Here is an 18,217-nt window from a genome sequence, read left to right on the forward strand (position 1 = left end):
ATCTGGGGGAAATGATAGGAGGAATCTGAATCTCAAATCAATTTGAATCGAATCTGGCACAATTTGATTTGTACCCGGATCTAGCCAATGGACCACAAGGGCAATTTGTTCTGTCTCCAAATTGCCTGAATCAGCTAAATTTGTGTACAAAGCGATTTGCACCTGAATCGATTCGCACATTCCTAATATACATAGAGCTAACAAACTTGTATTCAATCACTATTTCTAATGCTAACGGTTTTGGGGTGTTTTCTCCTCCATATTTTGGTTACCAGATTTTGGGCTGATATTCTAACAAAGTGCATTTGTAAGGAGGAAATGCAGGGATGTGACAGGGGCCCACACACAAATGCCCCAGTCCCTCTACACATTCACTGCTGCAGATCTGGGCTAAACTTCCCAGCAATGCTTGCACTCCGAAAGTGATCTGTAAGAAACAAGGCACATCACTGAGGATCAAAGGCATGTTTCACATATGTAGTATGGGAAGAGCTGGGAAGTGTGTAGAGGGACTGGAGGGATTGTGCACAGGCTTCTGCCACATCCCTCCTTACATGTGCACTTCTGTGTTAGTATGTCAGCCACTGTTCTTTAGATTGTAAGAACTTGGATGGCACAATAATATGGATTGTCTTAGAATATTTACACACTGTGTTGTTGTTTTTTAAACAACAAACGAGTTCTCAGAGTGGTTTACATAGCAAAGGAATGAGGGGATGTTTCCTTTCCCAAAAGGGGTCAAAATAATACTAATAAGAAGAAATACAAAGGAGACACCAACAACCACCACTGAAAGGGGCATTATGCTGGGATGGACAAGGACAGTTGATTTCCCCCTGCTAAAAGGAAGACAGCCCCCCCTCCCCCCCGGTTGCTTTAAAAGGTGCCTCTTTTCTCAGTTAGTGGAGGGGCAACAACAACAACCATTCCTGCTTGATATGCACAACCAAGTTTAACCAAGATAACGTTTTCCATTGATGTATATAGTCTCTCATCTTCAAGACATTTACGTTTCTTTGAAAGAATTGGCTAAAATTGCCACAATTTTTCTATGAAAACAGCAGCCACAACTTTATCTAAAATGCATATATACTCAGGGGAAAGTTTGAAATAATTTTGCAAAATAACCAACTCATGTTCAAAGTTAAAGCCAGCAGCAATAATTTTTAATACGGCTTTCAGATCAATTATTTAGGTTTTCACCTTCAAATAATTGCAATGCCAAAACAAAGATATGTAAGCAATAATAGTGAAATGACAGACATAAATAAAGCACAAATACTACTCACCAAACTCTTTTGGAACAGCAATGGAATAGATGCAGTTGTGGCCTATACTGTAGTTTTTAGGGTAGTTTGGTGATAAAACTGTGCCTTCTGAACCTGTAGAACGACTTCCACAAGGTGCTAGGGAATAAAGATGCAAAATATTTTAATAAGGTACTGAAATGATAAGTAGTTAGTTTAAATATGTCTGACACACAGATCAAATAACATAATTTTATATTAGTGTATGTTACTTCCCCAACGGACAGAAAAGTGAATGACAAAAACACAATGCTTTTGGTGGTTGCATTTCTGCTGGTGTGGTCCATTATCCAGAACAGTAGATGGCCTTCTTGGTCAATTTTTATTGTGTAAAATCCTAAGCATAAATGTCTTTGTCCTGAGTCAGATCTCTGTAAATGAAACAATATTTAAGCCACACATACAACTGTGCTTTTGATTCAACTGTCCTTTCAGAAGCAGGATGCTTCTGAGAAGGGTCGGATTAAGCTAGTATGGGGGCCTGTAGCATATGTTATAAAGGGGCCCTAAATTTTTAAAACATGCACATAAATATTAAAACATAAATTATTTACTTGCATAGTAAAGTAATTCAATTTTTTCATTTGCTATATTTTGGAGTATGGGAGACCAAGCCAAAAACTCACACTTACTACAACAGTGAACATTTATATAACATTTTTCAATCAAAATTCTCAAAGTGGTTTACATAGAAAAATAAAGAGTGGATAGATGATGCTCTGTGTCCAAAGGGCTCACAATCTAAAAAGAAAAATGTGGTAGGCACCAGCAACAACCACTGGACAGATGCTGTGCTGGGCCTTCTCTTGAAAGGCACATTTAGCAGGAAAGGGATATTTATTGGAAGCTGGGGCGTGCGGGGCCCTCGAAAATGTGGGGCCTGTAGCAAATGCTACATTTGCTACTACGTTAATCCGCCATAGCTTCTGAGTACCAGTTGCAGGGGAGTAACAGCAGGAGAGAGGGCATGCTCTGTAGGCTTCCAGCAACATCTGGTGGGCCACTGTGTGAAACAGAATGCTGGACTAGATGGGCCTTGGCCTGATCCAGCAGGGCTGTTCTTATGTAATAATGTTGAGTTCCATTTCAGCGCTTCCCCTAAATGCACACACACCACAGCCCAATCTTGAAACCTATTAAGAGGGCTCTTACGTGCCCACACAAACGTCCCTGCACACAATTTCCCATTCATTTCAATGAAGAAGCTGTTTCCTCCTTCCATTGAAATTCTTATGAGTTAAAGGCTCCATATGAGCATTCCATTCATATTCCCACACCCACAACATAAACGTGGCACTGGAGTGAACAACCAAAATAAGATCCATGTAAATCAGTAGGCTTTCTCACCAGGTAGTATAAGGTAAAATTTGTGGTGCCACACTTAACCATATATCAAATGCAGCTTCCTCTGAATTTAATGGGACACAGATCTCTTATACCTTAGTGTGAAAGGAGTTTTTCTAATAAACAGTCTTCTCTTTACAGACTGCTGTACCAGGTAATTCGTATATATTGTATCTTATTTTAATATTTATAATGCAAAATTCATGCAAAACATGAACATAATGATCATGCTTAATATGGTAGAGTGAAAGAGCAAGAAAACTTAACAAACACCAGCAGGTCTGAGAAACTGAGATATCAAATGATTTACATTTCCAGTTGAAATTATCCGCATTGCTTGTGAGTCATGCACTAAGAATCTAATAACTTAACAAAAATGAAAGTCCCTCAACATTTCTAGAAAGAAATGACAACACAGAGAGGAAGAAAACAAAACAAACTGAGAAGTCCAAAATGGACACTCTGGGGGAGAAAAATCAACAATATAATGATTTCACCACTGGTTTCTGTTGAAAGAGGACAAGACTACACTAGCAAGCATAGAATGTTTTAAAAGATGGGGTTACAATCATATTTATATCACATGGTACATATGTTAATATCTGCCTTTTGCTCATGTGAAAAAGATAGCAAACAAGAGGCACTGGTAATGCAAACAATCATTCTGACCAATGCTGATTTTATATTTGCATTACTATGCTGTCTTGAGAGAAAACTTTGATGTAATCATGGCAAAAACTCTATCTACATTGAGTTATATTTGTATCAGACGGACATGGCAAAACCTACTGTCAGAGTGTTCAACAGTAGCCAATACGTGATATAATCACATTGCACCATGTGACTGTAGTATTTCAAACTCCAGCCACTTATAAACAAGAGAGCTTTCCCCCAAAAGAGAAAATCATAGCCCCTAGAGCCTTCTGAAACTTTCTGAAACCAATGCATTCTACATGTAACAATAATAAAAAAGGTGGATACCTGAGCAAAAAACCCCAAACACAAACACATACCTGATACCTATTTCCCATAACTTCTGATCCCATTTCTCCCTCTTCTAAACTAATCCAATTGACCTTTTGCCTCCAATAGATTCCCCAAAGACATACTATTACGTTTTTGTCATCCTCTCTCAAAAAGCATGTTCTGCCCAGTCTTTACTTCAACAACACCCCATTATCACTGTGAAGTCCTTCATCAACACCCCATTATCACCATGGAACTAAATCTGAAACAATGGAGAACAAATCAAAACACAAAGTAGTATTTACAATACACTGGGATGGATCTCACAATCCAAAGCCAGGTGGAGGACCTCCGGTTCATGTGAACTGCAAATGAATCATGTTGAGGAGGGCAATGCCAGATGGAGAAGCAGGAAGTTATCATGTGCGAAAAGCAATCCTGGTTGGGTGGCACTGTGCTGCCTGACAGAGATCTGTCAATCCTTTCCCAGCCCTCTGCCTGACCTTCCTGGTCCTATGCCCTTCCCGGTCCTCTGTCTGACATGTGGTCCCTTCTCAGTCCTCTGCCAAACATTACACAAGCCCACAGGATCCATTTTCAAGAATGCACACAGTCCTGAATCTCAGCTGGGAGGTCCTCCACTTTCATTCTGATCATGAGAACCAGCCCACAGTATGCTTTCTTCAGGCCACTGATGCAAGCATGGAGACGCTCTGCCAAACTAGGCTGATCTATATGGGCAGCAACTGAGAAAGAGAAAGGAAGGGGGGTACTGTTTCCTGGGACTGTTTATTGTTTACAGAGGGACTAGTACACGTTCGTAGAATGTAACACTTCCGAGTATATGCACTGTAATGGTGGATTTTGATTCCAAGTGTAATCCCAAACACAGGCTATTCACATGATCATGCAAAACCAGATTAGGTAGTCCAGCCTGGTTTTGCACGCTTGTGTGAACCACTGGGATTGTGCTCGATCCCGGTGGCCACATGGTGGGATCCTATGAGGCCTCCAACTTAAAACCCACCTATGAGGCCTCCTGCTTAAATGAGGTTAAGGGAGCAAGCGCTCCCTTGACCTCATTTTTTGGATCTTGTGTCTGCCCCAGCTGCTAGCAGCTACGGTGGGCACACTCAGGGGAGGGAGGAGAATTCCAGTAATGCACTGTGCCTTCGCACAGTGCATTACCGGGGCTCTGGAGGATGGGGCACCGCATGGTGGCGCTTCCCTGCACCTGACCCTTGGAGCTGCCAGGAGAGTCATGGGTGGGCTGCAGGAATGCTGCAGCTTGTATGGGTGATCCGCCCGCCCAGGGAACTGCTACTGATCGTCTGCAGGGAAGGTAAGCTAAACCCTCCTTCCCCGCAGAAAGCCTGCTAGCTTGCCCCTCCAATCGTGAGAAGAGCTTCATTTACTCTAGAGCTGATCCATTCCCCATTTAGGTTGCAGTGCAAGAAGAGCTCTGTCCTACTGTGTGCACAGCAGCGCTGCTGTTAGGTGAAGCTGCAACAAACAGGCTTCTGTGCAAGCTCCACCCATGGCGCACCAGCCCAACGGCTGATTGTTGGGTGGGCAGGAGGCTGGAGCAATGCAGCAGCAGCAGCCTACAAGTGAGCCAAGCAGGGAAAGAGCCACAGGGAGGAGTGGAGCTTGCTCGCGCTGGCTGCCGCTGCCACCCACCAGCCACCCAAATGCAGGGGAAAGAGCGTCCTGGACAGGACAAGCGCTTCCCCCAAAATTACGGGACGTCCCAGTCAATCCCGGACTGTTGGCAACCCTAGCCAGCGCCCCCAAGGAATCAGACTGGCTAGAACAGCTCGATTAGCAGGCTGATTAGCAGGCTGTTCCAGCCAATAAGACCAAGGAAGGAAGCAGCAGGCAAGGGGGAGCGGCTGGAGGAAGTTCCGTGTTCTGGAAGATTTGCTGGCTGCTTGTAAGCCTGAGCTTCTCTGTTAGTTTGTTTGGTGGGGGAATACTGGCTTTCTCTCACTTGAGTTCCCTTTTCTGCCCCTCTGTCTCCTTTCCCCCTGCCCCTCTTTTTCTGTTCTCTGCTTTCTGTCTTTTGCTTTTTGGCCCCTGCCTTCTCCACCCGCTTCTGCCTTTTGGCCCCTGCCTTCTCTCCCACCCCCACCCCCGGTTCTTACCTGTTGGCCCCACCTTCTCCTCCCCCTCTCCTGCCTTTTGGCCACTGCCTTCTGCCCCCACCCCCTTTCTGCTTTCCTCCATGTTGGCAAGCTTTCCCCCCACAAGCATGGAGGAAAGCACGGTGGGGAGGAGGCTCCTGCCTTGGCAAGTGGGTTCTCGTCTGCATCTGTCCTCCCCCCTCCCAGGCCTAGTGTTTACCAGCTGCCAGTGTATATACTGTATGTATATGTATATGTGTAAATTAAGAGGGAAATAAAATCAAAAACAACCTAAAAAATAGGTTTGTGAGTTTCCAGGACCAACAAAGCCTGCAGAGATTAACAACAGCAAGCAGCAGCAACAACAAACTAAACTATCACATTGTCTGCAGAAAGCCTTCCTGCTTTGGAGCTTACTGTGAACCTGGAACTACTGTCTTTGCTTCTACTCTTTTGGTGATGAGGTGGCATACCTTTGCCCGATCACATTTTATGCTAAAATCCTGGATTCATGGATAATTCTCACTTCTGCCCTGGGGACTATGAGGGTGGGTTAAAAGAAATAGCAGATGATCTGCACCTAGAAATTAAAATCTATGATCAAGAGCAACTGAGTGGTGAAATGTTGAAGTTAAAATGGGACAGGAAAGAAAAATGGAGAGAGAGGGCCTAACAGCTTATAAGATTGTAGAGGTAAGCATTAGGACTGATGGGATGCACACCAAGTAAATTCTCAAAAACTCTCCTCTCCATTCTAGACTCTCCTCCCAACTGAACAGCAATAAAGTCCTCGGGCCTGTATCAAAACTGCACTTTTTATCATTACATTGCAAGACTAGCATCTGGCATATTTTCTCTAATATCAAATGCTAAACACATATTGAATGAAAAGTTCTAGTTTAAGATTTAGGTACATACATGGTCTTTTCCTTAGAATGTAAAATGAGGAAGAGAGGAAAGAAGTCCTTTTCACAAAAGCATTAATTCTCAAATGAGGTAAATCTTATATGCAAATTCTGTTCTATTTCCTCAGCAAAACCTATCAGCAGTGAAACTACGTGTCAAATTACATATGGAATTTGCAATAATGCTGAGCATTATTAAAAATTTAATTACATTATCTGGAGACTTGGTCTCATCTCTAAGTATCCATTTCAAGTAAAATTGAGCTCAGAAGTATTTTAGCATAACGCTTCTTTCTTACAAACTTATACCTAAACACAGCAGGAAAGTTTTGCCAATCTTAATGAGTCACAACATTTGTGCATTATATGATGCTATGCCCTAAAGAGTCAAATCAAATCATGTGCCTCAACTGCATCAAAGCATTGGTCACTAATAGTGCTACGTAGGTGTGCCGTGTGCCGTCGAGTCGGTGTCGACTCCTGGTGACCACAGAGCCCTGGGGTTTTTCTTTGGTAGAATACAGGAGGGGTTTACCATCGCCACCTCCTGTGCAGTATAAGATGATGCCTTTCAGCATCTTCCTATATCGCTGCTGCCCGATATAGGTGTTTCCCATTGTGTGGGACACATACCAGTGGGGATTCGAACCAGCAACCTCATGCTTGCTAGGCAAGTCATTTACCGCTATGCCATTATGTGGCTTGGATAGACAGACCTCAAAATGCCACCAACAGCCATTATGGTCAATGAGCTAGAAATTGTCTGATAGCCAACGAGAGTGGATTGATGGTTTGTCATTGAAAATCTCATATGCTACCAGAGAATCTACACGCAGATCACTTCAGAAGCAACAAAACCCAGTACCCCATGGGTTACCAACCCATGGGGGTGGTTGGCACCCTCTGTGCACTATACCACCACTCGCTCTGGACCACCCTAGAGCCCCCAAGTGCAATTATGGGGCTGCTGAGAACTCCATTCTTCCCTATGGAGAAAAACCTTAAAGTTGCGTAAAATTCAAAAATCACTTAAAAATCAGCCCTTTGCCCGATTCTTTTGAAATAATTCTGGTAGCTTCCTTGCCCCCCTTAGGCACTACCACCCACAACACTCTGCCCTGGGCCACCCCTTTCCCCCCGACATGAAGCAATACATTTGCTGAAACCTCCATTCTTCCCTATGGGGAATTCAAAAATACTTTTAAAATTCATCCATAATTGGAGGAGTGTCCAATTGCCTTGGTGTTTTTGGGCCCCTAGGTGCTCCAAAATAGGGGATAATGGGCTGGTTTGAGTCCCATTATACCCTGTGAGAAAAAAATAATTATTTTTTTCCAAAAATTCATAAAAAGTTCATAGGAGTGTCCAATTGCTTTGGGGGTTGGGTGGTAGGCACCCATGGGTGCCAGCTACCACTCCACCCACTTTGGGAAGCTTGAATTTGAACCAAACTGAGGTGGGGTTGAGCAAAACTAAAACCAAACCTCCCCCTCCTGGTTCAAACCCGGTTCAAATTCAAACAGAACCAGGCAAACTGGTTTTGTACACATCCCTATCACAGAGCCAGTTGGGGCAGCAGGGTTCAGTGGCTTGCCAGCCCTTAGAAGTCCCAGCATGCCCCACAGAAGTGCATGTCTAAGGCTGGGGTCTCTTAGCCCAGTTTCCACTGTGCGTGAGGATAGCCTCATTATAGGAGATAATACGTAAACCAAAAATTGGGTCTTGGGCTGAAAACAGCCTGATTTAACATATATACATTCTTTACTTCTGTATTACTTTGTGTATTGGGCAACCAGTTTCCATGCTTCCAGGGAATCTTATGAAGTGTAAACTTGTGCATCCCCTACCAGAGTTACAATGAGACAGGTGTACCTACACACAATTGGGAAGAGAATACATCATATGATTCACTCTCTGTTTACATGCTTCTGCAGTGCCATTCTGTGCTCTTTCATCCTCTGAGATACCTATGCAGGCAGATTCTGAATAAAGTCAAGTTTTGTTTATAAAAAGGTCTGGAGTGCACTGTAATTCATATGAGTATATACATGCAGACCTGGAACATCTACAGTATCTATATAATTCTCTTAAACGTTACCATCGCTAATCCCATGTGTGGCAGCTCTCACGTGAGTCTGGAGAGCTGCCAGATAGTGTCGGGGATGGGTGGGGGAAAGAAAATGGTGGCCAGGCAGGCAAGTCAGTGGGGAGAGAAAACAGCGGCCCGGCCGGCAGGAAGGGAAAGTGCCATGGGCGGCCAGGGAGGAAAAGCAGCAGCCAGGACAAGCGGCGGGTGGCTGCTGAGGGAGAACGAACTGGGGCTGGGAGGGGGAGGGTTTGCAAGCAGCTGCCAGGCAAGCGGGAGACGAACGGGTGAGTGGGGGGGAGGAATGGGTGAGCAGCAACAGGTACTGCTGCCGGGTGAGCTGGTGGGGATGAATGGGCAAGTGGGGGAGAGAAGGACAATCGCAACTGCTGGTGAGTGGGGGGAGGGGGATAACGGGCAAGCAAAGTCTGATGTAAAGCCTACTAGGATATGTAGTCACATTGTGAATAATGGGCTCTGTCAAGCTTTGTGGTTTTTGTTTTCCTGTGGGTCCCCCTCCCCAATTTCATCCTGCAAACCCAAGAAGGAGTTTGCTGATCGCACAGCGGCGATCTTGAAAATCTTGCAAGCTTCGTTATGTACAAGAGCGGCAGCTTTCTCTGAAGTAGAAGCTTCAGGCAGCTTCTTGGCTTCTACTTGGGGTCCACGAGGGAGCATGTATTCAATTCTGCTGCCGGCTTCTGGGGACAAGGGGAAGGGTCATTGTGCAGGCCATTTGGGGTCATGGAGGGAGCAACACGGTCTTTGGTCTCCCCAGCCGTGTCCTACTGCGGGCAAGAAGGTGCCGCTGGGGTGTGCACAGAAGGGGAAGGGGGTGGCAAATGAAAAAGGAAGGTGAAGTGGTGTCTAGAGCTTGGCTGTGTATACAGAGTGGAGGGCGCTAAGGGAGGCCGGTCTGGAGCCCAGAGAAAAGGGTGAGTGAAGCTGGGAACCTCCAGAGTTACATCAAGGAAAGTAAGGCTAGTGGGGGTGGGGAGATGTCATGTCGTTGCCTTACAGGATGGAGGAGATATTTCTTCCTCCAAGGAGGAGCTCAGTGTGGTGTAAGTGATGTGATTTCTCATTTATCTGCACAACAACCCTTTGAAGGGTTGAGAGAGAGAGTCACTCTATGAGCGTCCTGCCAGAGGCTAGATTTGAACCCAGTGCATGTGGCTGTGCTGGTAGGTTTAAGATTGCTACTCTCCAGTTCTTAAATGTCACCTCTTAGTCTGCAGTTGCCACTGGCTCATCTGGTGGCAACTCAGGGACAGATCTTCTCCATTGCTGCCCTGAGGTTTTGGAACACACTTCCTGCTGAAATAAGAGAGTCTCCATCTCTTACAACTTTTAAAAGGGCAGTCAAGACTCATTTGCTCACTCAGGCTTTTAATTAGATATTGTTTTAATTGTATTTTAATTGTGCTTTAATAGTTTTAACTTTTAAAATTTTAATTGTTAAAATATGTTAATCTTTTTATTGGTTGTTTTTATTGTCTTGTAAACTGCCCAGAGAACTTGTGTTTTGGGCAGTATAAAAATATGTTAAATAAATAAATAAATAAATAAATAAATAAATAAATAAATAAATAAATAAGAAAAATGAGTTTGCAGGCTGACCTTAAGCTTTATCTAAAAGATAGTGGGGACTTAAACAAATATTTTCAATTTGGCTTAATTTATTCCATTCATACAACATTTCATTCCAAAAACAGGCTGAGTGCACTAGTGTGCGGGTTCAGCGGGTTCAGCTGAACCCCTCCTACAGTTGCCATAAAGAGACAGTACTTATTTTCTCCTGGTCCCTCCACCAAACAACCTTCTCTCTCTTCAACTTTTAAAATAAATCTCAGTCAATACTTGAATAGAGTGGGGTGAAAAAAGGTTCAGAGTAAATCAGGTCACTGCTGAATGAGAACTTGAACCCAGACTTCCCCATTCCTAGTCCTGGATTCTTAACCCCTACATCACACTACTAGATCTAGGTGAGTTAATAACAAAATTAAAAATTTACTAAACAGCAAAAAGTCACCTTAAGTGGCACAGTGGGGAAATGCTTGACCAACAAGCAGAAGGTTGCTGGTTCAAAACCCTGCTGGCACTCTACTGGGCAGCAGCAATATAGGAAGATGCTGAAAGGCATCATCTCATACTGCACGGAAGGAGACAATGGTAAACCCCTCCTGTATTCTACCAAAGAAAACCACAGAGCTCTGTGGGCGCCAGGAGTCAAAGCTGATTTGATGGCACACTTTATCTTTTACTTTAAACAGCAACAAACAGATTTGCACAACAGGAAAAATTGCAGAAAACCATGAGAGCAATAGAGTATCAAAACAACAAAGGATGAACACATCCAACTAAACTTAGCTACAGCTAGGTCCTTAAAACCCACCACTTTCTTTCAGTCCATGTGAATATCCTTCTTCTTCTCCTTTTTTTTTTTTTTTTTTTGGTCTTTCTTTTTTAGCAGTTCCTTGCTTAGCATTCTAGGCTCATCTGATTTCTTCTTCTTTCTGTCTGGCTAAATTCTTTCTGTTTTACTGTACTGTAGCACAGGGCCAATTCAGACAATACTTCAGCTGCTCATGTGATAAGGATAAACACTACTAGTAATTCTAGTATGTGTATAAGGGCAGTTTGGATGAAACATCTCACCATGCAATTAGGGAAAGGCACTACTGTAAGCTGGAAATGAGAGATATAGTCATGGTCGAGCATCATGTGTGTTGGGCTGGGCCATCCAATTAGTTTATATAATTATCAACTTTTAACTTTTAAAATAACTTTTAATTTGAAATTTAATACTGATCGTGGTTTTTAACCTGATTTTTTTAACCTGATTTTTTTACTTACTTAATTTGGTTAATTTTATTTCTTTTATTGTATATTGTATCTGTTTTATTGTTGTGAGCCGCCCTGAGCAGTCGTGTACTGGAAGAGCGGGGTATAAATATTTAAAACAAAACAAAACAGGCCAATATACAGGGCTGGTTCTCACAATTAGATGTAAAGAGCAGGAGGCTTCAGCCAAGATTTGGGAGCTCTGCAATAATCAGACATGTGGGCAGGGGTTTTGTTGGGCGGAAGAGCAGGAAGTGATTGTCTGCTGCAAGCAACCCCAATCAGGAGGAATGGACAGCCATCCGTGATCTAGGATTGGATGCAGGATGGAGGAGCTCTGCTGCTCACACTGCCCAACCAGGATTGCTTGCAAGAGACAGTCACCTCCCAGCCCTCCACACAACATTACCCCCGCCCACATGACTGATTATCAGGAGTGCACACAGATCCTAAATGTTGGCGGAAGCCTCCTCCTCCTCCTCCTCCTCCTCCTCCTCCTCCTCCTCCTCACCTCAAACCATGAGATCCAGACCATAGTTTAATTTTAACTCCCCTCCTGTGATTTGGGCCAAATTGGAAGGCTAAGTTTCATTTCTGTCTGGCACCTAACATTTCTATTTTTCCCAACATCTAAGGTTTCTATTTCCTGGGCTGACTTCCTAACCTCTTAACCTGGGTCTGAATCTAGATGTCTCTTTCAGGCTGAAATTATCTAAAAAGAAAACTCATCTTTGCATACACTTTAACATAAACATAATTAAAAATAAAAGTGGAAGAATCTAGGGATGTGCGGTTCGGTCCGGATCCGGACCGAATCGTCCCGAACCGGTCCGGATCCGGCGGCTCGATCCCGGACCGAATCGGGCCCTTCCGGGACCGAGCCGGACCGAATTCGAGCCGGTTCGGTACCGAACCGGCTCGGGTTTCCCGAACCGGTTCGGGAATGAAATTGAGTCTCTGAGTGTCTCTTTAAAGTTCCAAGTCTGTCCTCCATTTTGTGTCTCCTTCCTGAAACTTTTGCTCCTCCTTGCATCCATTTTGTGATGCTATTTCCAGGCATTGTATTGGCTGCACTATTGATCCTTGATTGGCCAGAATGAGTCCTTTGGTCTGGTAGGCTGCTTGGCTGTTGCACTGTTGAGAGCTGGCACCCTGTTGGCCGTGGGGGGAGTGCAAAGGTGGGGGCTCCCAAAGGAGGGAATTTCAAACCTATATAAACCCAAGCCTCTTCTCTGGAAACTTCTCTTGGCGGCAGTTGTGGGATCATCTCTGAGACCTGCTTGCCCTTTGCTGGCTGCTCTGGTGTCTCTGTGAGTCCTGACTGTGTCCTGTGTCTCTCTGTGTGTGCTCTGTCTAATCCTTTGTCCACCTGCCCTTTGTGACTCTCTGTGTGTCTTCTCTCTCTGTCTGTCTCTTGTCTGTATACTGTGTGTTACTTCACTTTACTTTCTTCTTAATTTCCCCCAATTTTCCCTGTTCCTTGTCTGTCTGCTTTTCTCCCCCCCTCCCCCCCTTTCCCTTCTCATCCTTTGGGCCTACCCTCCCCCTCCCCCACTCCCACCCACTGCATCCTCATTGCTTTAAAACTTCTTCCATTAATTATTGCTCTTTGTCCTGCCTTGTTTTTGTCCAACTTTTTGATTTTCACATTGCATTGCATTGGTTTCATTTATATATTGCTTGCTGGTTTTGCTTAAATTGTACCATTTTGTTTGTTTCTGCTGACTGCTGCTGCCCTGCGAGTTGGTTCCCTGAATCCCTCCCCCCCACCCCAGAGGATTCTGTTGTTGTTTCTTGTTGTCCCATATAATCAGTTTTGGTTCCCTGCTCCTAACTTGCCCCTCCAAGTCCAACCACACCCCACCCCAACCCCACCCCATCCAGCCTTCTCCCAAGTTTGCTGCTGCCAAACAGAGTCCAGTTTTCTTTGCTTGGTTCCACTTATTCATTTGCTATTGTTAATTTGCAGCAATTGTGGTTTCATTGTCTCTGTTCACTTAGTGGCCCCCCTCAGAGTCTGTGTTTGGTTCCCCCTCCCCACACCCCCACACCCAAGTTTTTTCTGCTGGTTATAGTCTTTCTTTTCATTTTTTTTTTTTAAACTTCTGGCTTGTGTTCTCTTGATATATATTGCTTTATATATTTTGCTACCCTCCTCCTCCTCCTCCCCCCCCGCCTGCCCCCCCACCCTCCCTCCTCCCAGACCCTAGCCCAGGCCCAGCTCCTCCCCCAACCACCCCATCCAGCCTAATCGCTGCTGCTGCCCGAGTTGTTCCAGTTTCTCCGTTGCTGTTTGTTGTTGCCCCCTCCCCTTCCCCCCAACACCCCTCTGCCACACACTAGCCCCCAACCACACACACCCTCTCTGCTCCCCCCACCCCACCTCTTTTTCTCCTTGCCCCTGACTCTCTCCACTTACCCCAGGCCCCCTGCCACACACTAGCCCCCAACCACACACACCCTCTCTGCTCCCCCCACCCCACCTCTTTTTCTCCTTGCCCCTGACTCTCTCCACTTACCCCAGGCCCCCTGCCACACACTAGCCCCCAACCACACACACCCTCTCTGCTCCCCCCACCCCACCTCTTTTTATCCTTGCCCCCGACTCTCTCCACTTACCCCAGGCCCCCTGCCACACACTAGCCCCCAACCACACACACCCTCTCTGCTCCCCCCACCTCTTTGGACCGCTGCTACTGCTGTGTCCTCCCCCCACACCTGAATCCCCCCTCCCTGCTGCGCTGCGCTTCTCCTCTCTCCTCTTTCTCTCTATCCTCTCTATTTCTCCTCTCTCTCTCTTTCTTTTCTCTCTCTCTCCTCTCTTTCTCTTTGTCCCTGCCCCCCCCTCTTTTCTCTCTCTCTTAGTCTTTTCTCTCTCTGCTCCCCTTCACTTTCCACCTCCTCTCCCACAGCTGCAGCCGCACACAGTAGCCTACCCACCTGGCGGCTGCCATCAGTTTTTTTTTCTTTTTATAGTTTTTGGTTGATTTTGTCTCTGCTTGGGGGTGAGTTGAGCGACACAAATAGTGTTGTCTCCTCACTTCTGCCCCTCCATCGTTGTTGAACTACCCCGGTTGCCTGTGTGCCTCGTGCGGCCGCCCTGCTGTGTCTCAGCCCAGGGTGGCTGGCTGGCGGCGGCGAATCCGTGACCAGCAGTGAGCGGCAGGAGAAGGACCGGAAGAAGAGGGGTTAGTGCGTGTGCGATTGTGCACCTTTTGTTGCCCCTTTCTCTCCCTAGCTGGCGGTTTTAAATAGGGACACCCCTATTCTGAAATGCATTTGGGTGTGGGGAGGAGGGAGGGAACCTTGGAGAGGAGATGTACTGTTGTAAAACTTGTGTCTTCATGCCCATGCCCAATAAAGAAATTGCTGCTGTGTGTTGCGTTGCATTGCATGCGTCTTGCAGGTGGTTTTTGAACAGGTGCCTTCCAGAGTGCTTCCTTGCCTCTGGGGCAGTCTGAGTGGGGTCCAGGGTTCTGATGCGATGCTGCCACTACATGCTGGGCCCATGCCATGCCAGAGTGCTTCCTTGCCTCTGGGGCAGTCTGAGTGGGGTCCTGGCTGGGCTCTGATGCTGCCACTACATGCTGGGCCCATGCCATGCCAGAGTGCTTCCTTGCCTCTGGGGCAGTCTGAGTGGGGTCCTGGCTGGGCTCTGATGCTGCCACTACATGCTGGGCCAATACACACGTATGATGATGATCATGATGTTCAATCCATGAGGCTGCCATCAAGTGTTTGCTGCTGCTTGCTTGCCATGGCATTGGGCAGGCAGAGTCACAGAGTGGGTGGGTTCAACCTCTGTGTTGGTGTGACTGGGTTCTGGTTTTGGTTGTTTGCAATTTAGAGTCACTAAATAGGCTGCATTGAGTTTGATGCTCCCCCCACAGGAGCATTACTTGAGAACCACCCCCCAGAACCCACACTTTGTGTTCAAGTTCACTAAATAAGGGTTTCCTCCTTTGATCTGCAGGTTCCCAAGCGTTGACTGCATCCCTCCCCCACCCCCGGTAGGTGCTGTGCCCTCCCCCCATCCACTCTCCCCCCCAAAAAAAGTTAAAAACTTGCCACCCACACCACAACTACTCCACCCAACTGCCCGTGCCACCCTCCCACACCGGGGTTCCACCCTTTAACCCCCTATTTTTCTAAAAAAAACCCCTCCCAGACCCATCTCCCCAATTGGCTTGGTGGTTGACTCCCAAATTCAAAAAGGACACCCTCCCCCTCACTTCGATTGGCTTTCCCCCCCCATATCAAAAAGTCTTCCTTTCCCCCCAATTGGCTTCCTTTTTTAAAAACAAACTCCCCCCCCCGCCTCCTCCAAATCAGCTGCCTTTTTTTTGGCCCCTAAGCCCCTCCAAATTATTTTTTTGACCCTGTCTGGCCTTCCTCCTAAAGTCTCCCTCCTTCTGACCTAGCAGCATGTCTGAGCGCCGTGTGGCGGGCAGGGCTCGCTCAAGGCTGGCAGGCAGAGGTGGGAGAGGCCAGGTGCGGGGTGCGCCTGCGGCACGGGGAGGGAGAGGACGCGGGGAGCCTGAGGACACCCCAGTTCTCCCCATTGGAGAATTCTTTGCTCCGGCCCCATCTTTGGTGCGCAGGATTCAGTTCCCCACGCCTGCTGCCGCCAATCGCGGCAGAGGCAGAGGCACCGTTAGGGCTGTGGCGGGTCCCTCCTCGCCGGCGGCACCAGGTGCTGCTGAGCTACCGCCAGTTGTTGAGGTGGAGGAGACTGTGGAGTTGGAAGAGCAGGTAGAGGGCGGTGAGGACCGTGCGGCTGGCAGCGATGCAGCCAGGTTCTCCCTCCCTCTGGGGACCCTTCCCCCTATCCTTTCGCCGCTCAGTGGGGCCCCCCCTCGTGAAGCCCGACACTCTGGTGGGGAGCGGTCTGGCGAGGTGGTGGAGGAGAGGCCTGCCTCTCCGATGCCAGTTCAGCCGGGCCCTTCCTCCGCTGTGGAGGGCGGAAGGGGCGGGTTGGGTGGCAGCAGTGGGCAGGCAGCGGTGGCCGCCCCCCCCCCCCAGGACTGCAGCCACCCTGCGAGAAACGGCCTAGGACGGCGGCCAGGGCGAGGGAGGCCAAGGGCAGTGGTGCATGGGTGCATTTTGAGGTCCCTCAAGATGACCCATTCCACGCCCGCTGTGTCCACTGCAGGATGCTTGTCAGCCGTGGAAGGGACCCTGCGCACCTGGGTACGACGCCTATGTGGAGACACCTAGAGCGTCACCACCCAGGTCTCAGGGGACAGGCTGGCAGCGCTAGTGCGCCTTGTGCATCTGCCACTAGGGCGGGCAGCGGCAGTGTGCCAGCCAGCAGGCAGGCTACACTGCCCGTCCAGCGGTGGACGCAGTCCTCGGGCAGCCAGCGTATTGTTCGCGTGGACCATCATCACCTCACCCGCCTCATAGGGGAGATGATTTCCACCGATGACCAGCCGTTTCAGGTGGTCGAGAACAACGGCTTCCGCCGGATTCTCCAATACCTGGCTCCCGAATATGTCATCCCCTCAAGGACCACGTTCAGCCGGAACGTGGTCCCCTCCCTGTACCGCCGGTGCAGGGAGCTCGTGTTGGCCGAGCTGCGTGCAGCTCCGGCCGGGACAAGCGTGCATTTCACGACTGACCTCTGGACCAGTGTCAGTGGGATGCACGCTTCTTTCCTGGCCCTCACTGCCCACTGGTGGGGACCGGAGAGTGAGGGGACCTCCGCGGGCGATGCTTCCGGGTCCGGCGCGGCTCCCGCTGCACTACGGCACAGGTGGGCCGTCCTGCACGTGGAGACGATGGACACGAGGCACACCGTGGAGGAGGTGGCGGCCGTACTCGACCGCCAGATAGAGGAGTGGATTGGCGGGTGTCCACACCTCTCCCGCGGCTTCATTGTCACCGACAATGGAGCCAACGTTACCGCCGCTGTCGAGACAGTCATGGACTGTGTGAACATACGGTGTATGGCACACACGCTCCATCTGACCGTCAGGGACGCCCTTGGCCTTAAGGAGCTGAAGGCGTCCCAGGAGAAGGGGGCCCGCCCCATCCCAGCTGCTGTTGCTGCCACGGCCACGCTTGTGGATAAGTCCCGCAAGCTGGCCGCCCACTTCCACCGCAGCGAGAAGTCCAGGAGACTGCTTCGCCAGAAGCAGGATGACCTTGGCCTTCCTCGCCATCTCATCCCTACGGATGTGGAGACGCGGTGGAACTCCACCTTCCTCCTGTTCCAGCGCCTGTTGGAGCAGGAGAGAGCCCTTGTCGCCCTGGTGAGGGACGAGTCCTTGGATGTCTGCGACTTCTCGAACGCAGAGTGGAAGCAGATGTCCGAGGCGGTGTCGGCACTCGAGCCCTTCCAGCTTGCCACGAAGGGCTTGTGTGGCAACACCACTCCCTTGAGCCAGGCGCTGCCCACAGCTGTTGGTCTAGAGAAGCTGATGGGTGGACTCCATATCTCTCTGACCACGCCAGAGGGTCGTGCTCTGGCTGGGAGGCTGAGGTCTGGGGTTGACAAGCGGCTCGTTGATGTGCTGGGAGACAGGGAGGAGTATGTCCTCGCTTGTCTCTGTCACCCAGCCCTCAAGGGCAATGCCGTGAGTGCCGACGACTTGCCCAGGTGGAAGGGCATCCTGGTCGAGAAGGTTAGGGAGGAGGAGG

The 18,217-nt window shown here is 48.2% G+C and overlaps 1 protein-coding gene across 7 annotated transcripts in view; it reads right to left on the reverse strand.

Annotated features, from left to right (window-relative positions):
* Window positions 1–18,217, reverse strand: part of CSMD3 (CUB and Sushi multiple domains 3) — a 1,041,917-nt gene that overhangs the window by 240,885 nt on the left and 782,815 nt on the right. For all 7 annotated transcript variants that reach the window (XR_008306202.1, XM_053246219.1, XM_053246218.1 and 4 more), the window contains one exon: window positions 1,290–1,406. Coding sequence is in view for 6 of the 7 variants with exons in the window: in XM_053246219.1 (XP_053102194.1) it covers window positions 1,290–1,406 (117 nt within the window). In the remaining variant the exon portion in view is untranslated. The remainder of the gene's footprint in view (window positions 1–1,289; window positions 1,407–18,217) is intronic.

The sequence above is a fragment of the Hemicordylus capensis genome, chromosome 4 (genome assembly GCF_027244095.1).
Source record: "Hemicordylus capensis ecotype Gifberg chromosome 4, rHemCap1.1.pri, whole genome shotgun sequence".
NCBI classification, from domain to species: domain Eukaryota; kingdom Metazoa; phylum Chordata; class Lepidosauria; order Squamata; family Cordylidae; genus Hemicordylus; species Hemicordylus capensis.